Source organism: Chlamydotis macqueenii, chromosome 8 (genome assembly GCF_036417535.1).
Source record: "Chlamydotis macqueenii isolate bChlMac1 chromosome 8, bChlMac1.mat, whole genome shotgun sequence".
NCBI lineage: Eukaryota > Metazoa > Chordata > Aves > Otidiformes > Otididae > Chlamydotis > Chlamydotis macqueenii.
In genome coordinates, this window is record NC_141563.1 from 35,648,037 (window position 1) to 35,672,892 (window position 24,856).

At 40.3% G+C, this 24,856-nt stretch overlaps 2 protein-coding genes across 2 annotated transcripts in view; one reads left to right on the forward strand and one right to left on the reverse strand.

Moving 5' to 3' along the window:
* Window positions 1-1,108: 1,108 nt before the first annotated feature.
* Window positions 1,109-23,615, forward strand: ALG6 (ALG6 alpha-1,3-glucosyltransferase). The gene is made up of 15 exons (XM_086753107.1): window positions 1,109-1,198; window positions 4,323-4,434; window positions 8,119-8,203; window positions 11,470-11,559; window positions 12,159-12,247; window positions 14,411-14,493; window positions 15,183-15,247; window positions 16,909-17,094; window positions 17,580-17,715; window positions 19,671-19,756; window positions 20,328-20,412; window positions 21,519-21,589; window positions 21,945-22,013; window positions 22,161-22,359; window positions 22,630-23,615. The coding sequence occupies exons 2-15, from the start codon at window positions 4,353-4,355 to the stop codon at window positions 22,825-22,827; spliced, it is 1,524 nt and encodes a 507-aa protein (XP_086609233.1). The 5' UTR covers window positions 1,109-1,198; window positions 4,323-4,352; the 3' UTR covers window positions 22,828-23,615.
* The window catches only part of ITGB3BP (integrin subunit beta 3 binding protein), a 29,982-nt gene continuing 28,590 nt past the window's right edge, over window positions 23,465-24,856 (reverse strand). The window contains exon 9 of the mRNA XM_086753106.1: window positions 23,465-23,595. The gene's annotated coding sequence lies outside the window, so the exon portion shown is untranslated. The remainder of the gene's footprint in view (window positions 23,596-24,856) is intronic.

Sequence of the window (24,856 nt, forward strand, 5' to 3'; positions counted from 1 at the left end):
ATATATTTTTTAAAAAATCCTGTACATCTATAACAAAAAATCGATGAAGAAATTTGTTTTCCTGTCATCTCTGGTTACTTTAACGTTTCTATTAGAAGCAATCACATACTTTTTGACTATGCTTCCATTTTGTAGCAGTTGCGTTTTAATCCTTTACAACATTCCGTCCTGCGATTCCAGTCCAAGGAGAGCACCACCGGCAGTTCATCTGGAAGGTCTGGCCATGAAAACCTCAGTTTGTGGTGCTAGTTTTAAAAATAATCACGCTTTCTACTAAATTTCATATCCCAACCTCAGCTGGACACACAACCAGATGAAAAACATGGCAACCTAGACTGCACTTTTAAATACTGGTGAGGGTCGTACAAAGTTCATCTAGGATCATGGATGTTACGCTACATGCTTTGTCAAAACCTTAAAGGCAATCACAGAGGGTAAAAGGGAAAGGTTGGCCTATGGCGCCCAAGATCTTTCTCCTCCAAGTTGGTTCCCAGACGTCATCTCTCAGATATACATGTTGAGGAGCTGCTTTCCAGCTCTCTGGTGTGGTTGAAGAACACGTCCTCCAGCTGCTCCCTTCCTTCTGCAAAAACAAAGAAAGACTTAAATTTATTGCTTGTTCAAGAAGCCAGTCTCCCCACATGTCAATACTACGCTTTTCACCAATAATACCCACCAGCGCATTTTCCCACTTCCTTTAACCGCCGCCACAGAGAGGCAAGTGCTACCAGTGCCGTGAGGGGATGCATGTGAGCAGGCTAAAACCGAACCGGCACCCACTTCTGATGGCGGAACGGAGCCCGGGGCAGGCTCCCAGGCCGGGCCAGGCCCGTGCGCTGGGCTCCCACCATTCCCACAGCGGCTGAACACCAAGCAGCGCCTCCGCGCCCTCCTGAGGTAACGCTGCTACTCGTTCCTAAATTCCCCGACACCTCGGAGGCGGCCCAGGGGCCGGTAGCCCGCTGCTACCCGCCCGTTGCCCGTTCCCGCTCCTCTCGAGACCGCTTCCCGCCGCCCCGCCGCAGGCCGAGCTGCGCAGGCGCAGGCACGCTTTCTCCTCCCGCCCTCTCTCTCGCTCGCCCTCCCTCCGCGCATGCGCGCTGCGCCGTTTTACCGGGCGCCCGCGCCAACCGGCGCAGGCCGGAAGCCGTTTGGAGGGGTGGTGGTGGCGGCGGCGCGTGCGCGGCGGTTGTGTCCAGTAAGGAGCGGCGGGTTCACGGCGGGAAGGGCCGAGCCGGGGCGGGAGGGAGGGGCGGCGGAGGCTCTGCCCGCTCCCGCAGGGCTCGGCGGGCTGCCGGCCTCCCGCTGCCGTGCCCCGGGGTGGGGGCCGGGGAGTATCGCCGGTGTTAGCGGGCGGGTATACGGCGTCTACACCCCCCCCCCCCGGCTCTTCCCCGAGGTGCGGGAGGAGGTCGGTGGGAGCCAGCCGAGGGTTGGTGGCGGGTGAGGGCGGCTCGGCCGGGCGAGCGGGGAGGGCCGGGGGCGAGTCCCTCTGCGACCGCTCAGCCTCTCGCCCCTGCGGCGGCTGGGGACTGAGGGCGGGCGAGTGAGGAAACGGGAGAAATAAACACATCTGCCGAGGGGCGAGGGGAACGGGAGGCTTATAGAGCCGGTGTTGCTGCAACACATGACACTTCTAATTTAGCGTTTGCCTTTTGGAGGGAGGAAAGGGTGCCGCTGAGCTGCGTGCTGACATCTCTTTCAGGCTGCAGGTTGTATCCGGGGTTGTGCGTCTGTCACTGAGCTCCATACGTTTCCCTCTGGCAAGGAGTGGGTGGTTTGGATCGGTGCTATTTATCTGCATCTCCCTAGCAGGCAGCGTGGAAGGACAGTGGTTTTCTGGAGCTGTGATTTTCAACTTACAGTGGCATCTCGCTCCAGAGACTCTAGCGTAGCCCACCTAGAAGCAGAAGGTAAAAAGTTTAAGTTGAGAACGACCAAATCAGCTTTATAATCTCCTGAAAAGTCTTACTGGTTTAACATTGTTACCTGTGGGATAGCAAAAATTAAGAGAGCCATGCTTTAGAATCTAATGAAAGCATGGCTTTTGTTTCAGGTGGTATGGAATAATTATTAAAGATGGAAAAAAAAGTGGGAAAGAATATTTTTTTAAGGACCGCTTTTGAGAGGAGAGAAAGGAGAAACTCAGTACCCCAGAAAATGACAGTTACTCCAAGTGTAGGGAATGGCAGATGGAAATGAGAGGAACAGAGATGAGGGCATCTGTCTGCAGGTGAGACTGGCTTACATAGGAATTAAGAAGGTATCAGTAATTAATACTTGTTCTGACTGGAGATAGAACGGAAGGGCAGATGTGAGTATTTTATAGAAGGGAAAGGCCGGGCTCGTGACACTTGATTTTGGAAGTCATATAGGACTCTGATCTTATTTGGCCCAAGTTTAGGAAGCACCAAGAGTTCACTTGGGATGGAATGGTCTGCAGAGTCGACCTCAGAATCTTTTATTTAGATAAATCTGCCTAGGCTGTGGTTTACGCACAGGTGTAGCATCAAAAGCATGCAAATATCAGCGTTCACGTTTCTACCTATAGATGGTGATCTGCTGCTGTGATAGATTATATTGTTAAAGTAACTTTTTTTTTTTTTCCCTTCCCCCCCACCCCTCCGGTGGTTTCCATTGACCCTTGTTGGGTCATACCTTGCTGTGAATAGTACATATGGAGTTAGTTTGAGCAGAATAACCTAAACATGTCTAAGATGTTGCTTGTCTGTTACTAAACCAGCAGTTCAGAACTGCTGCTGTGTGGGATTATTTCTGTTGCTTTTTTTTTGGCAGTGGCAAGTATATTAAACTCACTTGAATTGGATGATGCCTTTTCTGCGAAGAAAGTGTTTGGCAGTTGTACCCAGGCTCATCCACTCTTCTGTAATGTATCTGTTGCTGACGGTGGAGGGAATGGTGCTACTGCTGCTGATTTGGCAGAACAGTCTTTGGATTTACTGCTGTCTCTCACTGTCAAGACTGGAACAGTTTCTTCTTCAATTTTTTTTCTAACTCAGACTGAAATATTTTTGATCCTCTGGGTCGAAGTTTGCATATTCTGTAGTTGGTGGCTTTTGCATAGGACAATGTCATTACTTTCCTGTTTCCTGATTTCTGAGTTTGATGCATGTGGCCTTTAATTTGACGGATCTAGCAATGTTGCGTATCGTTACTGGATCCTTAGTATGGTCAAGCAAGCTTGGTGGGAGATCAGTCCTGCCTCTTTGGGTAGAAGGACGGAGATCTGTTGAGCCTGGTAGGTTTAGTCGGGTGTATCCTCTAGGGAGGTTGCTGACAGACACGGAGAGGTAGGATTTCAAGCTCCTTTTTGAATATTGGGGAGACTGAAGTAAGATTCAGATCAGGGATTTTTAATCATTGGTGTTTGCATTCCTAGATCGGTGGTATGTGTTACATTTTTTGATCAGGTACTGACTCAGGACTGTATTCCTGTGGAATTAGAACACATGATACAGAGTTTATGATGGGCTTTGTGCTTTATGATAGGCTGCAGGAGAACAGACAATACCTGGTCCAGCATAAAATCTACCGGTACATAGTTAACTTTAAAATCATTTTTTGATATGTTTAAACCAACAGAGAAGCCTGTACCAGATCTGTACTTTGCATAATTTGGCCATGATGTCTTTAATTGAGAAAATATGTGGCATTAACTTAATACTGAGATATTTACTCACTTTTAAAAACTGTGTGCTTGTTAACAATTTTTTTTTTTTCCTAGTGAGTTATTAATGTAGGAATTCTTATGGTCTCCTTTAAAGAGGTTTTTCTTGTTCAGTAGCAAATATTAGTTGGTGAGCTGCTTAACATACATGGCTGGCATAAGTATTTTGACTACCATGACAATCTTCTCTACTGGTCTCTTGTAGAATCTTCTCTCCTCGCTTACAGGTAAAACACATGACCTGTTTGCATAACAAATTGTATGCAGCTTAAGGTGATGCTGAACTGTGTATGTATATGCCCAGCATAGTGCTCATCTGGTATCTGAATACCCTTCAGTGGGTCGAAATCTTTTGCCCTTCTTCTTGCTGTTGTTTTTATGCATTTTGTCAGGCACCTTTTCAGCTTCTAGCTCAGAAGTGGGAGAAAATGCTTCTGGGCAGCATTTGGCTTCATGGTTAGAGGTTGTCTGGTACTGAAAACCCCTCCTGACTGCAGTGTGCTTCCAGACGCAAGACAGTAACAGAACGCTTCTGAGGGGAGGAGAAAACCGGGACTATCAATCGTGCCGTTAAGTGCCTAAGGAACAAAAACATGAACAGTATTGCAGCAATGTTTGTGGTGTTTTTTTCCAGGTACTTTTTGGCTTGTTGCAAAGACCAGCAATGGAGAAGTGGAGCTTAATGACAATTACGGTTTTACTAGCACTTACTGTACGCTGGACTGTATCGCTTGGTTCTTATTCAGGTAATACACGTTCACTGTCTGTAAAACAACCACGTGAAGGTGAATTATGGAGCTTGTGCTAAATTAAAATAAACTCGCATGTAAAATCATGAATAGGGAGCAATGTGTTATTTCAAGTATTGTCGTATTTTAGGGACTTTCTATTTCCCTAAGGTTCGTAGAATACCTTGTTCTTATTTTTCCTGAAGTGTGCGATGATTAACACCACAGTTGCTTGGAACAAAATGCTGGAAAAAAAAAACCCTACAACTTTATTTTTTTCATGGGGGACAGTTTGAGGAGGAGCCAAAGAACAGCTGGCTGTTCACCTCTGTGCCTTTGTTGTTTCAGTAGCTGCAGAATATTATTGAAGTCTAAATGCATGTTTGTTTAATCTTGTCCTTTCAGTTCTGTAACAGGTATAGCCTTAATTTATATTTAGCTAAAACTGTACTGGTGGCAATGGAGACAGTGTAAAGGTGACGTGGAGTGAGCGATTACACTCTGCCTTTTAGCTGTGCTTCCTTAAGATTGTGTACAGCATGAACTACAGCTATATTTTTTTAATAGATGAGTTTTTCTCCTCCCCATCTCAGAATGCTTGCAAAGAACTAGCAAATTTTTTTCCAAACCTCTCAATATTGTCCCTACACTTGGCATAAGCTTACACAAAGCTTGCTCTCTGCAAATTTTTTTTTTTTTTTAATGAATCATTACTTATAGTCCTCATCAGCTGAAAGAATCACAATCTCAGTCAAATTCAGCTCTTCCATTAAGGCAATTGGGAGCCTCATCCCCTGAGTAGTTGGAGCTATTCAGTAGTATTCTAGTGATTTTTAAACTGGTAACTCCTGAGTTCCATTTGCTCGAGGGAATTTGCTTGAAGATAAGTTGCATGCATACCTTCTTGCACAGTTGTTTTATTTTGAGTACTTTCTGAAAATGCCGTTATGAAAGATCTGTTCTGTAGGTACCTGAGGCTCTCTTCTACCCGTCTATGTGCAGAAGAACAAACACTCTGTCTTTTCCCACACAACACTAAATTTCTGTTGCACTGCTGATATTTACAATTACATTGCTATCTAGATTTTAAGTTGATTTAATTTCAAACCAATCAAGATTCTGAAAGAGAGTCTTAAAATAATGCCTGGACTGAAATAACAATTAAAAAAATCTTGTTTTATACAGAACGATCACGTAACTTCTTTTGGAACAGGAAAAGCTCAGTCTGATCCAGTCTAGCAAATTATTAAAGCCTGTGCATAACTTTGAGGCTGCCTGAAAAAAAAAAAAAAGACAAACCTGAATGTTAGAAAGGGCTCTTAAATGCATAAGTACACCAGAATTCTTTTTTTTCTTTCGACTTCCTTCAGATGTAATAAACCTATTAATGACAGGAACAAGAAATAAACCAATTGGGCAGGGTAATGTTTGAGCTGGCGTGGTCCTGTTGTTTTGCTTTCACTGCCGCTCAATGCAATAAAACTGAGAGAAGGATTAGAAGTAGTCATCGTTCTCTGAAGCAGGCCCTGGTAGAATTGCTGGTTCGGCATTTTCCAATACCACGCGTGGCGTGGATGGCCAGGAGAATTCTGCCCTCGTTTACTGGATAGTGTTGATTTGCTGTATCATTTCCATTCTGTTGCTTGCCATCTAGCACGCTTTGGGATCTGCCTCTGGAATTAGGGTCATGATGATGAGAAAGCAGGTAACTAATACCAAGTTTGAAAGGTTACCATTTACGATGACCTTAGATTAGTTGGTCTTGGAGAATTACTGAGGAAAAATTTGGCTTCATTGCCAATGCTTTAAAAAAAAATATGCATTAATCTAATTGCTGCTAAATGAATGTGTTGTAAGGCAGCTTCAGACCCTTAAACGTGTCTAATTCCAGGTAACAATAAAATTGAGTAAGACCACTCTAAATTTAAAGTATTTGTGACCCTTTTAAAATAAAATACTCCATTTTTATTGATTCTGAATTCCGTTTGGCTGTATACTTGATGTTTGCTGTAGACAGAAGCTAAATAAGCGTTCTCACACTGACTGATGTGTGATCAATCTCTGTATTTAGTTTTTGGTAATCCAACCTTTGGATTAAGGTCTCTTTTGATCATTGTTAAGCCAATTCATTTATTTTCCTTTTTTTTTTTTTTTTTTTTTTTTTTTTGAGGAGGAGAAGCTGAAATAAAATGTGTATTTATATATGTACATATGTATGTATGTACACACAAATACACATCAAAAACACATATACGCGCTCTAAAATTTGGATAACACCTATTTTTTCTATTTCAGTAATCCTGTGACAGGTTCTTTGTTCCATTAGATTTATATCTGCAGACTGGACACTGATAAAACTCCTCTTCTCCAGTGACCTCACTTATTTGGGAAACTTTTAGTTGAATGTGTCATATAGTGGAGATAATCTGCTCTGTTTAAACAGGAATAAATTAGCAGAGATAACCTGTTCTCCCCACTACCCAGGAATAAATAGTACGTATCTGAGCTTGTGCGATTCCCACAAACATAGATCATGTGAAAAAAAAATATAGATGGCTTTCCTATATTTTAAAGAAACTCTTAAATCTCTGTCTGGCTAGTGTCAATATTTTACTGGAAGTGCTATCAGTCCAGTTTCTGTTCTCAATAAGCACAGGTTAGTAGAAGTAAATAAACTCTGTGATAGAGATGCTTAACGTACTGCCATTATCGGAGTTAGGCTTACGTCGAGGGAATTGTTTATGAGTAGGCATCTGAAGTATCTACATTGATAAAGCTTTTTTTTCTGTGGGGAGGTGGGGAAAAAAAAAATCTTGGTTTCCCGAAAGACTTATGTATGCATGTGTGAAAAGTGTCCTTTAACGTAATTCACTTTGCAGAACAGCTACGTAACAATCACTCAGTCGAAAAATGTGGGAGAGAGAATTCTGTAAACCAAAATGGAGCTGTTATTATTTAGAAAGGTTATTATTTAGAAAGCTTTGTAGATTATAAGAAAAAATTATTCTTTACCTTTATTCAAGAAATTGTTATCAAAAAGTATTCTTATTTTGTGTACTGAATGGCCTGATTTAGTAAATGGCTCATCTTAACTCTGTCGGGAATCACGGGGACAGGGACAGATGCAGTATTCTTGCTAGTGGTGCAAGGCAGGCAGCAGGGGAAAGGGAGAGGAACTGAGGGGCTTGCAGCAGGCCCTACTTCTAAGTAAATTTAAAAATAAGACTGGGTGTTGCTTTTAATAGCAAGGTACCGCAACACAGCTGAAACACAAGTGAGGACATTGTCAATTATTATATACTAAGAAAACTAAGTAGTTCACACAAAATCAGTATGAGGTGTCCATTATGTACATTTTCTTATTTCAGAGAAAGTGGCACATTTTTCATCTACGCTTGGAAATGATTTTTTTTTTTTTTTTGTCAGATCAGGAAGCAATTCTTCACAGTGGAATATCTTGATAAATGCTTGTCGCAGAAATATCCAGAAAGCCAAAAGAACATGTAACTTTTTTTTTTTCTTTCTTTCTCCTCCCTGTTAGACTTAGACTGCATAGCAGATGAGATATCTATTTTGGTCTCAAATATCAGAGAGGAGCAGAGAATAAATTTAGTATTATATTGATATGCAAGTACATATCTGGAGGAACAGCAACCTGCATAAAGAGAATAAATTCATAAATACTCTGTCATCTCTTTTAAGGTGCTGGAAAACCACCTCTGTATGGAGACTATGAAGCTCAGCGGCACTGGCAAGAAGTTACTTACAATTTACCCATCAGGCAGTGGTACGTAGTGCTGCCGTATTTCAAATTGCAAAGGGGTAAATGTCATGGAACTGGTTTGTATCTTGCTTTAATATACCTTTAAGATCTCTGCAATATCTTCTACCATTCTCTGAACTATTCTAAAAGTACTTTTGTAGTAATATAACATCACCCTGTTCTTAGACTTCACAAAAAAAAGAAAAAAAACCTAAAATTTGGAGCTTTAACCTACTAGCTGTGAGCTTGTATAACAAAATATTCTGACTGGTAGGTGTCTCTGCTGTGAAGCTCCGGCTTTGTTTCGAATTGACTGGAAAGGTCAAGAAACAATTTCTTAGTAGGCTTACATGAGAGATCATAGAGAAGCTTGTTCACCTGGTTTAGAAAAAAAAAAATCGGTTCGCCTTCCTGAGCAGCAGTTCTCTAACACACTTTACCTCTCATGATTATCACACTGGCAAAACCAATACCAGCTCTGCTCGTCAACCCTGAGCTAAGAGGGAGGGGCATGCCAGAAAATGCAGAGACTTGAATTCTTGTGCTGTGGGCTGTTTGTTCCATCTGCAAGTTCATTTTGCACACCAGTGTTCTTAATATAGATTTTAAAATATGGGTATCTGGACTCTATATATAAGGATAGTGAACTTAATTTGTAGAGAACACTTAAAACTGTAGGAAAACTATTCCAGATATTTTATGTAGTTTTACATTATTTCTAATATTCCTTAGAGCTTGCATGGAGCGATAAAAAACATTTAGTCCATATATACGCTGTAACACAAATTGGAATAAACTGAAAATCCAGGTCATCCTCCAACAGGGATAAGTTACATTCTGTTTTTCTAGAGTAATTTTTTCCTCAGCTATCTGTTGGGGAACAGAGTAATACCAGAGAATAGAATATTAATTCAGTTGTATTTCTAGAAATATATGTGGGGCCCGTCCTGAAAGTATGGCACTCTGGAACTCTGCAGGTGACTCTGTATTGTGATTTCAGATCATCCCATTGTACCTATATTATAATTTCTCTTTTACAGTTTTCTGGAATATCCAAACCCCTCATTATGCCAGAGTTGGGATAATGGAGAGCTGACATGATAATAAGAGTTGGCAGCTTTGATCCACTCTGCTACACAGAACTATATGTACTTAAAATTAAGAGTTATAGCTGTCATTATTTCGAGGCATTCCCGAGGGCTAGATGAAACCATATTGCAGGCTGGGTTTAGCCTGCAGGCTGCCAGCTGGGCATCTCAGCCTTGTTGTATTTGCTTTTTGTTTTATTTATAACAGAAGTTTTTTGGACTGGGTCTGCTTTGAGAAGTGAATCTCTAGTACAGCAAAGTCATTTTTGGTCTTGGGTGTTTGGAAAAGAACATCTCGGCTGACGTGCAAGGGATTACGTTCTGGAATACGAAGCTGGCTTTCCCCTCCTGTATGATAGAAATAAGCAGTGTGAAAAGATGTTTTACTCACTTCTAGTGCTGTAATTTGTTTAGTATTTAGAAAAGCTGTCTATGCAGCAAGGACGTGTTCTTCTGTCAGTTTGTCTAGGTAAATGCAGAGAGCAGCCTTCTCATGAGGACAATGTCCTGTAAGATCTCTTGATTTTCTTCAGCCTTAATTGTCACTTTTAGTGTTAAACAGGCACGTATAGGTCATGCAGCTGCGTGTTCCATGCTTATTTTCTTTGATCCAAAATGAAGATTTAATTTAAAAAATGGCTGCAGTAAACCACAATGTCGTTTGTACTTAGTTTCCTTGTGTGAGATTTCTCTCAGCCAGAGGCCAGAATTTATGTTTTTTTTGTTTGTTTGTTTGTTTTTATATTACTCGTTAGAGCCTTAACGTTATTTATTAGAGGCTACTTTGAGAACATCCTTTCTTATTATACTGCTGATTAACACTGTGAAAGCTTTTTTGCTAAATATTACTGGGCATAGGGATTGGAAGTTAATGGAAGGTAAAATATAAAAAAAAAAAACAAAACAAAAAAAACCAAACAAACCAACCCCCCAAAAACCCCCAAACAACCTGGAAAGTTTACCCCTAAGTTGCAGACTATTACAGTCTGCGTGAAGAATCTGAACTGCCTTGAACATGAGCGATCTTGAATCATAGGATAAGAAGCAGAGATGTGACTCAAAGAAATATGATTTATCATCAGTTCATAAGATACTTCAGGCAGCTCATAAGGAATTCAAGAAATATCATTTAGTATAATAAATGTCAAAAATTGGCTGCATTTGAAGAGAGAAACCGGAAAAGCCAAGAGCTTGCCCCTTGGCAGTCAGACTAGTCGATCTGTTTCACTGTGAGATAGAAAGGGTCTGATGCCTTATTTTTGTAACTTCTGTTTTCCTTGGCTATAAACCTTCTGTTTCTCATTTGGAAGAGCTGACTTAATTTTAACTGCTGCCAGCCGTCCGTAGAAATACTGGCACAACGTAATTCCAAATGGGAAAATCCTTTTCCTGTCTCTCACGTGGCCTGCCCGCGTTTTGAGGTAGAACTGGGTAAAGTGGTTGTGGCTGGCGTACCTGCTTGTGGCTCATGGCCATGTGTTGGTTATTCAGGAGGGGTTACTCTGATAACTTGGCGTTGCCTTCTGAGGAACTTTTTAGCTCCCCAACAGTTGAGCAGAAGCAGTTCACAACTTTGCTACGTTACATCCTAAGAGAGTAGGAGATAAAGTTTAACTGTTCAGAAGTCATTGTCACATATTAAATGTGCTGTTCCAAGTCCAGAAAAAAGGAATATAGGGTCAATATAAAGGTAAATAATGTATTTTGAAATTTCCTTTTAGCTTCATTATTTTTATTTCCTCTTTGGCAAATTGAGCGCAGTCCTCTGGAATAATTGACATGCCTGAAAAACGTAGGTTGGTTTCATAGATGAAGGGGAGGACCTGCAAAGCCTGTCACATAAACCACTCTAGAGCTACAGTGGTTGTGTACAACTGGTTTTTGTCCAGGCTTTGTCTTAGCTTCTGTATTTTTGTCAAACTCTGACGCTAAGGGTTTTCCCTCTCAAGGTAAGTAAGCTCTAGCAATTCTTTTTTTTATATCTTCTGTTTCGCAAACACAAGTGAGTGTACTCTGAATTGCTTTTGCTTTTGTTTTGGTGCTTTTTTTTGTGTAAAGTAAAATAAAGCAGATATAGAAGTTGTGAATTTCCTTTTGGGTTTTGAATACATTGATAAAAATATTTGGTTTAATATTCAGCTTTTTCCTTGGACTGAAACAAAGCTGGAAATGTAGGTCTTTTTTTTTTTTTTTTTTTTTTAGGTACTTCAATACAAGTGATAACAACCTACTGTACTGGGGCCTTGATTATCCGCCTCTTACTGCCTATCACAGTTTTCTGTGTGCTTACATGTAAGTTAATTCTTTTAAATACTTCTCTGGAGAAGTGCTGTAGGAATTGGGTGCATCGCATGGGAAACCTCCCTTGTGTTGAGAGCCCAAGTGACATTTGATGACTGGATATCATGTAAATAGAATTCTGTTATTGGAATACTTTTTCCACAAGGGCTTTACTGCTGTTGGAATGAGACTTATGGAATAAGAATGTAGGTTAAAGTGCACGGGCACAGTTATGTGGGGCATCTATGTGAACTGTAAATGGTTTATATTTAATACGTAAGTATGAAAGGTATTTACAATTGTTTTTTTAAAAGTCAGTGGAACTAGACTGAAGGTGGTTATCTTGTCCTAATAAATATTGTATTCCACTTTTACTTTTTTCAAAGATTAAAAAAAAAAAAAAGGTGAAATAGCAACTAAAGTCTGTAGTGTAAACTGATCTAGTGGTGAGGAAAATCTTTCATTGATCACTATTGCTCTTTGAAATATTTCTTCTCATTCATCTTAATTCTTGGAATATGCTCCTGTGCATGTCATCTTTATTGCTGAAAGGAGTGTAAAGGGAAATGAGAACTGTCTACATTTTGATGTGTCTGTACTTTGTTTTACAGTGCAAAGTTAATAAATCCCGATTGGATCGCTCTGCACACATCGCGGGGGTATGAGAGCCAGCCACATAAGTTATTTATGCGTACAACAGGTAGGAAAGTTATTTCCTTATGATGATAGTACAGACTTGTCTCACTAATTTAGCATATTTAATATCATGCAGCTTCTTTATCTGTTTATTCTCAGTTCCTTGACTTGGGTGGCTTTGCAGGTCCATTTGTGAACAAAACTCCTCTGTTCTTTTCTACCATCATTTGTGAAGCGGATAAATATAAAATATACAAACAACTTTTCAACCCACTTGATTCAGTAAAAACTCGAAAACAAAGCTACTTTCTTTTGGTAGCATACACCCATTTTTAAAATTTTGAAAACGGTATTGTTTTTCCTTCCATGCTGACAAATAGGCTTTTCATTTTCAGCTTAGCTTGGTTTTTATTGTAAAATTCTTTTGCATGTAGACTGGCATATGCTGACTTAACAGCCTCTTGAGGTCTCAGAGAGCCGTATACTTTTATCTGAAAGGGAGAGAGAGATTGGATATTTTTAAAGATGTCACTTTTCTTTCAAGTGGTCACCGCTTTCTAGAGATAAAGGTCTGTTAACAAAAAAGTAAAAATGTATTTTACATCCTAAATTTTCTTTTCCTGCAGTCACTCTTCTGACCATTTGACTATTTTGAACTGCCAGTGAGCTCTTGTTCTCTAAGCAATGGCAGATGCCGTATTATCCTGTTACTATTTTCTTTCATTTTAAATCTGTCTTTTGCTTTGCGTAACAGCAGAGTTCCAGAAAATGCTTTCTGATTGCAACGGCAGATTTAGTTGTTCATCAATAGCTTTTCTGTACTTCACAAACCTCTCAGTCTGGTCTCCAGTAATAGATTGAATTGAAAAAAAAAAAAAAATCACTAGAACTTAATTACCCTTGAAATGGTCTTTATTAATTTTGAAATTAACTCACTTGACAAACCACTGATGGATCTAGGAGAGCTGATAAACACTTTTTAACAATAGCCATTAGAAGAATGCATTAAAACAATTCAGATTGGTCAATGCCAGCTGTTGGTATTACACCTTTGTTTTAAGTGTCAGCATATTTGTTTTGCTAATACCTTGAGTATATTTGTTTAATTGTGACTTAAGAATGCAAAACAATTAATCACTGAATAGCCGATACCTTTAAACATTTTCTTCCAAAACCTGTGACTAAAAAGAGGCAAAGTGTACTTTCCCTTTTGGAATAATTGCACATTTTCTGAAAGTGATTGATAGAAATAATCTGAGGTTTTTCTCAGGCTCTTAGGACAAGAAGGGTTTACCTGGTGGTTTAAGCCTGAGTTTAACTGACATAATTTTAGGCAGGTGAACCTACTGCTTTTCTGTTTTCTTGTTGACCCTCTTAGGTGTGTTTGCTGTAGGCAAATGATCGAAGCCAGGTAACTAGTTTTAGTCTATTTATCCACGTTACTGGTAATTCACACAGATTCACTGGAGATTGTTATAGTCTAGAGCTTCTTAATTATTTGTGTCTTCAGACTATCTGTTCCATCAAACCACTTGACTGCATCTAGCCATAGTTGATTTCTTTTGAGAATTAAGAATGCCTTCTCTCGTTTCGGCATGTGAGGAACTAGAGTGTGCTCCCTTATTGACTGAGGCTGTGCCAGAAGCCAAAACAGCTGAACGCATGGAAGCAGCAGCTTTTGGACATCAGAAATGATAGCGTTAGAAACATTAACAAGATCAAATTCTGTAGACCTGTTTCTTTTTGTCCTTTGAAGTGGGACTACACAGTTTATTCTAGTGAAGAACTTTCTGATATTTCAATGTTTATTTGCCCATATTTTTTCCTTGTCTTTCCCAAAACAATTGAAAAAAATCAGCTTTGGTGTAACTGCCAAACCTGAGCTATCTTTAAAATAATGAAACATACTGTAACGCAATGTAAGAATAGAAAAGCTGAGACTAAAGTCGCATAACTTCTGAACTTCAGTTAATTCAATGACTAAAGTAGTTTTCAGTGAGGGTACAGATGCAGATCCCACATTCAAAAGGCAGGCAACTAGTCTCACTCCATCACTGTGTAGTTCTTACATCTGAGTTTTTTTACGGCAAATACAACCAGGATCTGGAGCACTAAGAAGTTAAAACTGTAAGCAGAGTCGCAATCCAGATAAAAATACACAACTTAATGCTATTCAAGATGAGGTACGCGGGAGGATTCTAACATAAAGTTAATCTTTATTTTTCAGTGTTTGTTGCCGATTTGCTGATTTATGTTCCTGCAGTTATTTTATATTGTTTTTCCTTGAAAGAAACATCTACGAAAAAGAAGGCAAGTATCTGGTGTGCGTGTAAATTAAAACCCAAAGAAAACATACTGTTAAAACAGGGTAGAAATGTAACAGTGTGTGAGTTAATTAACGTATAGAACACCGTGATGGCTTCAGTTGACGTAAAACTGATGACAGTCAGTGTATATTGTATTAAAGCTTTTCAGTTAAAAAAGAGCCATTAACTTCTCTTACAATTACAATTATTGTAATGCTTTCAATAACAGTAACAAGATGCTCTGAACTTTAGTAGCCATGAACTCCTGAATTACATTTCTTTCTGAATTTATTACTTGGGTAGTAAAACAAAAATTTGTGCTGGGACATGGAAGAATCTAGGAACTCATTTGTCTTGCACACTCCTTATGGTAGAACTAACACATTTTGGAAGAATAAATCTTCCGCTCTTTGGTGTGGTTCCAGGATGTGTGTGGTGATCTTTGAGCTGATTGGCAAAGGGCAGACTGCTCTCCATTCAGTATTTCCTTATTTATGGGAAGTCTTCATCCTTTTTTTGTTCCTTAAAATATCACTGACAGCAGATTACTTGTAAAGAAATAAGATTCTTACATATAGGATGCACAACGGAGGGGCAAATTTTTGTACTGGCTAAGTAGTAGAAGTTCCTCTGGCTAATGTCTTAGCTTAGAAATAATGATTTTTCCTCTCTTTTTTTGATTCTCCTTTCCAGGTTTCCAGTGCTCTCTGCATACTGCTTTACCCAGGCCTCATTCTTATTGACCATGGACATTTCCAGTATCCTTGTTCTGCAGGGAAATGAATTTCCATTTATGAAACAATGCCATTCTTTAGTGCTTGTCTTTGCCTGGGTAGAAGGTTACTTTTGTGCATAAAGTCATCTGAGGGGCTTCCACCTACCCCAAAGCAGAAGTGTAAAGAAAACTGCAAATCTGAAATATATTGGAGATAAATAGTTGATACTGGGACAAATTAATCCAAAGATGACTAGCATGCTTTCTGTGCCTTAAGCTCGTATTTCTGTCAGTCACTTTATTGCAGAAAATTTCAGTGATACTATGGCAGCAAAAAGAATGAGAGAAGCTGGTGGTCAGAAGGCAGCGCAGGGTTAGTTTCCTAATATGTAGAAGATTTACAAAGAGGAAGGCAATAATCTGTTCCGTGTGTCTTGTGTTAGATAGGGCAAGAAGTAATGGCCCTAAGTTACAACGGGGAATATTTGTGTTTTAAAAGACATGGAAATATCTTTTGAACCTTAATTACAGTGAAATGCTGGAATAGATTGTCTGTGGGTGTTGCGCAATCTGCAACGTCAGGATCTTTAGGAGAAGGTTCATCCAACCTCATGCCAGGAGTGACGCAGGCGCAGCAGGCGCTGTGCTGAAGCAGACGGATGGACTGCGTAGTCTCCTGTGGTCTCTTCCAGCGCTGTGACTCTTTAGTGAATAACTTAACTATCTGTGCCTGGCTCCCGAGAAGTCAATAGATTTACTTAACCTTAACTGCTGCTGCGTCTCCGCGAGCTCACAGCCGTTTGCTATAACAATTTGTTGATGTGAAATTGATGAGACCTCAAATATCCAGGGTGATTTTGAGTGGGAAGTTTGAGTGGGCTGATAACAATGTGGACAATATGAATGTGTTGTCACAGCTGTTTATATTGACAGGGAGAAAACAAAATATTGTGAAGTTTCTGACAGCACAAGTATCTCTTACTTGGTTTCTCTCATTGTGTAAAAATAATAGTAAAAGACAAAGCTAGTATTTTGTTGCAATGTAATAGTAAGTGTAGCTTTGTCTCTTCAAACTCTGCTGAGCTTGGGAGCCTGTTCTCAAAGTCATAAGGAAGGAACATTGCTTTCGGTAACGATTATTCATTGTTTATACAGTTTTAGCAGCTGAGGGAACTGGTCATGGATGAGGACGCATTGCGAGTATAATATAATCACAAAAACCTCAAGAGTCCTTGAAATAAATAATATATAATATAAATACTGACATATTTGAATATTCTACACATATCTTTTGGGAGCTGGGAGGGGAGACTCTTGAAAGCTTTATCCTTAATTATGTAAATAACAAGAAAAAAATATTTACTATATTTACTGTGATCAGTCTTACCAAGTATTGGCACTGTCACCAAAATCTTGGTTGGCTGAGTATATATTACGTGTATAATTAACATGGACACACACACAATTTGTCCTCATTTTTGCCTGTGCAAGCTTTGAATCAAGCCTTGGAAATAGAAAAGTGAAACTTTAAATAGAAGTAAAATTATTTCTCTCTGTGAGCAACACAGTCACAACTGGCAGTGTGTTTTTAAAGCTAACTTGGGAAAACTTAGTTTGCATGCTGTTTTATGCTTGTCCATCGAGGCGTTCATGACTGACTTCCAGTGCTAAGATGTGTATCTTGTCCTTGACGTGAAAAACCATATACAACTCAGTGAGCCTTGGCTTTGCCTTGTGGGGTGTACTTTATTTGTCTTACGACTGGGACCTTTTGGGGTCAGTGGCATTTTGCTTGGCCTTAAATTACAAGCAAATGGAACTCTACCATTCTCTGCCCTTTTTTTGCTATTTACTTGGAAAGTGCTTCAAGAAGGGACTGAAAGGAAAGGGGTAAGTCACTTTTAAGTCATTTTATGTTTCTCAAGAATACACCCAGGCAGCCTGGCATTGAGAATGTGATTCTCCTTTTTTGCAAATGGGCATTTCAGAATTAATTTCTAGTGGAAGATACTTACCTTGTAATGTATTCCTCTCCTGCAAAAGAAGTATTTCTTGTTGAGATCTATATTAAGTATTTCCACTCATAGCAAAATCTGGTAAGGTTTCGTTTCTTGGCACTCTTCATTCTGTAAGTTAAATGAAATATGGGCTGTGGTGGGCAACCAGATTACGTTGGCAGCAGCAGCTCTGCGGTTCCCGTGGAGCTGTTCTCACTGATCTGGGGGTGATGAGCTTTTCCTGTGGTACTGGCAGCTGGTTTTGGTCCGATGGGTTACCTTCCCTTCTGTATCTCTTTTAAGACAAGATGTATGCTATAAACTATTACCAGTAGCTGGATTTATCTTTTCTGATGTCAGCTTTTCTCTTGATTGCAGATTAGTATTGTTAACTAAAATAGCAGGGACAGTGGTGGTTTCCTTTGCTGTCTGCTGGCTCCCGTTCTGTACCGACATGGAACAAATCATGCAAGTACTCAGAAGACTCTTTCCCATTGACCGAGGCTTGTTTGAGGCATGCATGTTTTCTTCTCCCCCACCCCGCTGTAAATGTTCTGTATTCTTAGATCCCTTGAGAAACCTTCATCGTGACCTTTAGGGATTTCATGTGGGAGACACGCCACAGAACTAGTAATTTGAGCTGCCTTCTTCAGCAGTCATTTCTTGCCAGTTATTTAATCCAGTATTTAACCCCAGCTCAGCTGGCATCTTCCAGGATATTATATGAGTAGACAACACTTATCCCATCATCAAACCCATACTTCAATCCATACATTTTTCCATTGAAATAGATTCCATAGTAATTGACAGTGTCAGAAGATGTAACCTTAAAAGTTAACAGCTTCAGTCTCTGTCTTTGGTTCTGCTCGGCTTTTTTCAACAGGATTCATTAAAAAAAAAAAATAAAAAAAATAAAGTGGTTTGGGTGTAGCCTCGAACTTCTTTTTTGACCCACCTTGTATTTTCAGTGCAAGTTTCCACAATATTTTCCAGAAGTTCTAGGCCAGTCCTGCTTTTACTTTTCCTCAGGCTCTCGATGTCTGTGTGCTGCAAGCTGTTGAGCACTGCAGCCTTGATCCAGAGTCTTGCTGCTACAAGAGAGAATGCTCATTTCCCAAGGAACAGTGAGCTGTTGGTGTTTTGCTTAATTAGGGCAGGAGTCTTAATATTACACTTTTAACAGCAGATCCTCAACTTCAGGTTTAATCAATAAAATGAAGCTTTGGATTTTCAGATTTGGATGTCACAGGGATTTACGCAGTTGCTTACATACTCCGATTCATCTTAAGTTTTCTTTTAATCTTGTTCAGATATAAATAATATCACGACTGGCACTTTTCTCCAAAAGTTAATGCTGATGTACCAAAGGCGGGATTTTATTTAGGCAGCGGAAGTGAAATTCCCAACAAACAAAGACCCTATTCCTTGCAATTTATAAAGAAATAGTTTTGGTCACCACACTTTTTTATTCAGTACCAAGTTTAAAAGTAAAATCTGTAAAGGATAATAGTCAATGAGTCCAAAAGAGCATAAGGATTTTAGTCTAATATTAGCCCAAATATTTTCTGAGTTGATCAGAGGAGTGACTTGCTGGATGCTAATCTAGATAAAATGAGAAATTGTCCACGTAAGCAGCGCGCAGTAAATTTATACTGGGGTGCGTGTAACAGGTTCTTTGACTTGGTTCCCATTTACAGCAGCAGCAACAAATGCTGATGGTTGTAAAACCGTATTGGCTATTAAGCAGGCGTCGTGTGTGTTTGCTGGTGCTGCCAAGCCCTCTGTTCACTTGTAATCCTCGGCAGATTTGAAGCGCATATTCTGTGTTGCTGGTGAGCACATGAGGAAGGTGGCTCAGTTGGTGCTGGTAGCTTTCCTGCCGTTATGTCTACACAGCTGTGACTCAAGCAGCTGTTTAGGGATGAGTTTCAGGAGCATGATAGCTGTAGTTACAAATTTAATTTTGAAAGTGATCCTAGCACAACTGCTAATGTCTTTAGACTTCTTGATTTATTAGAGGTTAACTCTGTCAGTGCTAGCAGGCAGTAAGCACAGCTAACTACACTCAGGTACGCAATGAAATGTGACGGTGTACAGAACAGCTTCACGTTTGAAAAAAGATTCATAGGTGCCACTGCTTAATCAGGGACAGATCCTTTCAGAGCCTTATTTTCACAAAATGCATGTTCTCATGACTTAACCCGTAGTCTCTTGTGCTGAAGAACTATTTCTCAGTTATTGTAGAACATGTTTTAATTGAGTCTCCTGAAACTTTCCGTTTTTGAAGATCAGAATAATTTAAAGTACATCTAAGAATATGCTGTATATCTGCCTTTGTCTTTTTGCAGTATCATGGTAAAACCCCAACAATCCCCCACTTCCCAAGCCCCACTGTTGTTACAAACATAAGTTTTAATGAATGCAATTATCACTAATCACCTTTATTTATTTATTTTTTTTTTAATCCAGGATAAAGTAGCCAATATGTGGTGCAGTCTAAGTGTCCTTATAAAGATAAAGAATATGGTATCACCTCAAACTCAGCTAAAACTCAGGTAAGACAAGTGTTTTAGGTAGTTTTTTATTTGCATTATTTTTTGCAATACGAGTAGTTTTTGCCAAAGAATTACGAGCAGTGCTGTTCAAAATCTTGAAAAAATGTTTTCTTTCCTGTACTGTACTTTTCTCCCAAGTGATAAGGGTTTCCCCACGTCCTGTTGGGAATATTTGATTGAAAATTTTCCTGCTTGTTTATGTAGTGATTTAAGCTACTGGGTTGCTTAAAAGTGAGTTAGAATTTGCATAATTGTCCTTTCGAGTAATTACCTCTTAGTGCTCTTAGAAGTCAGAGTTCACAGTTCTGTTTTTTGAATAAGTGAACAATTCCAGTCTAGGTCTGCGGGGTCCGGAACAGTAATGGGAATGCTTTATTCCTTTTTCAAAAGCGCTTCTGTCACTGAAGACCGTTCACTGCTCTGCTCTTGTGACTGAGTCTCCTGGAGTGATTTTACACTTCTGAATATTGCCACTGAATTCCGAACTTACATAGTTTTCAAAAGTGATTATATGATATCGTGGATGTAGTTACTTGTGCATTAAAACTGTTTTTCGTACAAAATTCTTTAGTTTTGCTGTAACGTTCCTGAGCGTGCTACCGACGTGTATAAAACTAACCGTCCAGCCTTCTCTCCGAGGATTTAAATTTGCTTTGGTAAGTGTGTGCTTTTAATTGCTCCTTGGTTTACATCCAGCACCGGTGTGTGGCCAACAGTTCTGCTTACAGTTGCTGCAACAGGCCGAAGCGCGTGTACCGTTAAATGCCGTTCCTTTTCTGCCGAAGAGATCGGTTCAAAAGTGCGCTGCTGTCACGTGTCCAGGGGGGTCTGACTGGTCTTTCAAATCCAGAGTTTTTCCTTAGGTTCCATTTTCTTTATTTAATGTTGTATTTTTATTTTCTTCCCCTGAAGAGTCTTTAGAAGATTCCATACAAATTAAAGCCTCATATAGAGTTGAAATTTCTCCTCTTCTTGTTCAGCTTTCAAAGTGCTAGTTTTTCTTACTGCATTGGCTGCAGAATTCAATAAAAAGTCCCGAGATGCATCCTGTAAGCTCATTAGCTGTTTGAAAAGAAAATTATACTATTTTCCCAAATGTTTGCCTTTTCTTGGTCATATTATATCATTTAATTTAAGCACATTAACATGACTTACGTGCAAAAATCTGTTTTCCTGAAATCAAAATTACATGGAGCTGGTCCTAAGGTTTCAAGAGCTATAAGATAATTTCTGTTTTTAATTTTATGTGAGTACTGTTTGGCAGTTTACTGCAACGTTGCCTAAAACTGACATTTATCCCCTCTTAAGAATTGGTTTATGTTTTACAGTGTGGTTTTATTTGGTGAGGGAAAAACGGACAGCTTATTTACTTTGGTGTATTGATGATAAGCAAAGTTTTCTGTCAAAAAGATGGGTGGTTGTCACCATGACTGAACTTTGGCTGAGCTTACGTACGTGCGAATATTGTGTTTACTCTTGGCAGTAAAGCTGAGCAAGAGCGAGGGCTCTTCACATGAAGTGGTTTCTGAATAATTCTGGGTAAACTTTCAAACAATGTATTTTTTTTTTTTTTTTTTTTGTATGTGTAGGTGGTTACAGAAGCAGCTCTGTGTACTGCACTGGAGTAAATGTAGCAGTTAATTAGAAAAATCAGATCATTTAGCTCATACATTCATGGAAAGTCTTTGCCAGCAGAGAAACTAAACCAGTGCTTTGCATTGCTCTCACATATCCTAATACAGCTCTGATTTCCTTTCCTCAGGTTAGCTGTGCGTTGTCATTTTTCCTCTTCTCCTTTCAAGTACATGAAAAATCTATTCTTCTTGTGTCACTGTAAGTAAATTATTTTTCTGTGGCTGTATTTTGATCTTCCTTTCCTCATCTTGTTATTGCGTGCTGCTTTCTCACTTACAAGTATATCTGATTTTTAAAACACTGTACACTTGCGTTTCTGAATAACTTGTAAATGAAAGCACACAGATGCAGCCACGCTGGTCTCTGCTCACTCCTCTCTCCAGGCCAGTGTTCGAGTGCGTTCACTGGAGTATGAGGTGACGCAGAGCGTCGCTGTTCGTCCAGCTTGGTTAAGGCTCTGCCCTGCCTCCGAGGCGTGGCACTGAAATGCTGAGGGGATGAAGCGCTGTCACTGCAGTGTTTGCTTATCTGCTTTTCCTCTTTTTCGTTCCAGACCAGTCTGCTTAATCATAAACGAAATCCCTTTCATGGCTACGTGGTTTTTACTTGTATCAACTTTCAGGTGAGCTGGACACTATTAACATTACTTTAAAACCACGTTCTTCCCCAATTCTAGTAAATAAATGTATTCTTTTTCCTCTTCTCGTTAAGTTTTTTGAAATATAACTCGGAAGGTGCACTCACTTCTGCGGGTAATTCTGTTTAACAGCATGTTGCCACTTCTGCTGAAGGACGGCCTGCTGCTGGCCTACGCTGTGACAACGCTGGCATTCCTGTCGGTCTGCGTGGCTTCCTTCTCCATATTTGAGAAGACTTCAGCAGAGGACCTGCAGCTGAAACCGTTCTCCCTGTCCCTGAAGGGCTATGTTTCTGGGTTTAAGTCATTTCCCAAGATTGTCAGGAGCCTGGTAAGCAATTTTAATTCCTATAACTCTTACTTGTGGCTCTTCACGGTGCTGAAGTACTTGCATAAAGCAGTTTTATGTCCGTAACTGTGTATAAAGCCCAGACGGGGAAAGCCACGCTATCTCGGTGTAGAGATGCGCTATAATTTTTTTTCTGCCATGTCATCTATGTATAGATTGAAGAATACAGAGCACCCAAGCAATTAAAATAACAGCTTATGCGTCTGAGGCATTAAATCACCCTGAGCTAATCTATCATTTCTTATCTTACAGTTTCTTCTTTCCGTAACCCTGATGGGCGTCCTGTCCCTAATGAGCGCTGCAGTGCATCCTCCACAGAGGTTACCGGATTTATTCCCTGTATCCGTGTCTCTTATTTCCTGCTTACACTTTTTATTATTTTTGGTGTATTTTAATGTTGTTGTACTCTGGGACTCAAAGAATAGTAGAAGTCAGAAGAAAATCAGTTAATCGAGGACTAAAGTGTGAAAGGACGGAGTATCTTCAGGGAATGGTGTCTGGCATTGCAGGTAAACCTGTTTGTGACGTAATACAATTCCTGTAACCTCATGAACATCGGGAAAGACGTTATGCTTATTTAAACACAAAATATTCAAAGACTGTTTTAAAGGAGAAGTATTTCGAAGAGCACTTGGAAGTGTGACTTGGTGTGTTTTCTTCAGAAGTGTAATACTTTTGTTACCATTTGTAAACTTAAAACACCGAATAAAGGACCAAATTTTGAATTAATGCCCGGAAGTATCCCGGTTGTATTAGCAAAACAGCAAACTGTTTTGTTAGCATCCAGCTGACGCATTTCCCAGCACAAAAAGCATGAGGGAGTGAAGTGCGGGTTAAGTACAAACTCTTAACTGGTAGCTCTTGAGTTGTCTTGCTGAATTGTTTTAGGACATAAACTGTCTCGTGTAGTCGGTCCCTGTCCTCCATCGTTGTTTCGTATCACGCGCTGCAGTTCATGCAGGCTGCGTGTTGGTGCGAGGCACGGCGTGAGCCACGGAAACGCACAGAGTTACTGCCGGGCGCGGAAGCAGAGGCTCTGACAGTTGGGAAGGGGAAGGTTCTTGTGTGTGCGGCAGGTTGAAGCACATTTCTTCGCTGTGGATCAGCAGCTCTGAGCTGGGTTTAATACTAGTGGAGTCTTAGGGCTCACAACTGTTTTGAACAGGACTGAAAAATCTTGGTTCTACTGCAGTGGAGATTGAAAGCAGGTGCTAGGCTCTCAGAAAAACAAACAAAACAGGAGGAAAAAAACCCCCAGTGAAACCCACCCCTTATCTAGGTAATTTGCAGATGTAGCTGAGCTAAACTCTGCACTTCTTCCCTCTGCACCGTACAGCCTCCAGTGCCAGTAGCTTGGAGAACACAAATTATGGAATAATTATACATGTAACAAAGCAGCTCGTCAGAAAATAAATCATACAGCAATTTGTGGGAGTCTGGTTTAACTGGGAGTCAGTCTATCCTTTTTCCTTCTTTCTGTGCTGACACTGTATATATATAAAAAAGCAAAGCCCTCCTTGTTGAAAGGCTGCTCCCCTGACCTCACGGCGCTCTGTCACATACCAGGCCCTCACTGACACGAGCACATTCTGGGGCTGTCTCCGCAGCGCGGGCTGTGAGTGTGTGAATCAGCTGTTCTGGGAACTTCCAACTGTGTGAGTTATGAATGCTGCAAATGAAGGGGCTACAGCCTGAGTGTATTTATTCAGTTTTTCCAGCTTTATTTGTTGTGGAAAAAGTAACCGCAGCCAACACCATACCCGTGGCAGCTGAGACAAAATAAAAAAGGTGCTCCTGAGGAGTCAGTGTAACGTTACTGGGCGCCAGTACAGTTCAGCAGTTCACCTACACTGTACCAGTTCACTATAAAGCAACAAAACTTAAATATTTTTGCAAGTATTTAGAATTTTTCTGAGGGTGTGACTCCAATCGTGGCATGCAAGAGCTCTGCCCACAGCATGGCCTCTGTTTTCAGAAGCGTGGGCCGAGTGGCAGTGATGCGTATCACGATGCATACATAGGAATCTTTGTCTCCAGAAGCTGCAAAAGCTGAAAACTGCGGCATTCCCTCCAAGCACGGCTGGCTGAAAGACTGCCAGACGTTCAGGGAGCTTGGAGAACGTCTGCTTCCAACGCAGTAACATGTGAAACAGGAAACGCAGAGGGAAGGAAGCAGAATGAGTTGGGTTTCTAATCAGCCTCGTTCTTTCGCATTCATCACGAGATGTTGGTGCAAGCCTCCCCCCGTACAAAAACATTAGTTTTGAGTGTATCTCTTTTCTTCGTCCTTGAGGTGGCCTCCAGGGGTGATAAAGTGAGAGTCATACGATCCACCTTGTGTGGAACTGGAAATGGTTCTTAACAGACCCAGCTGTTCCTGAAAGGCAAAAGCCTGGTACGCCAGGAGGTCAAAGAAACAGGAACGGCTTAAATAGCCAAGGCATGCCTGAGGAGGATCTGCAGCCCCATCTCAGTATGT

Coding starts and splice junctions, on each gene's coding strand:
- ALG6 (XM_086753107.1), top strand. CDS start 4,353: ATGGAGAAGTGGAGCTTAATGACAATTACGGTTTTACTAGCACTTACT. Junction 8,204..11,469: donor AATTTACCCATCAGGCAGTG/GTACGTAGTGCT, acceptor TTTTTTTTTTAG/GTACTTCAATACAAGTGATA. Junction 12,248..14,410: donor GTTATTTATGCGTACAACAG/GTAGGAAAGTTA, acceptor TTTATTTTTCAG/TGTTTGTTGCCGATTTGCTG.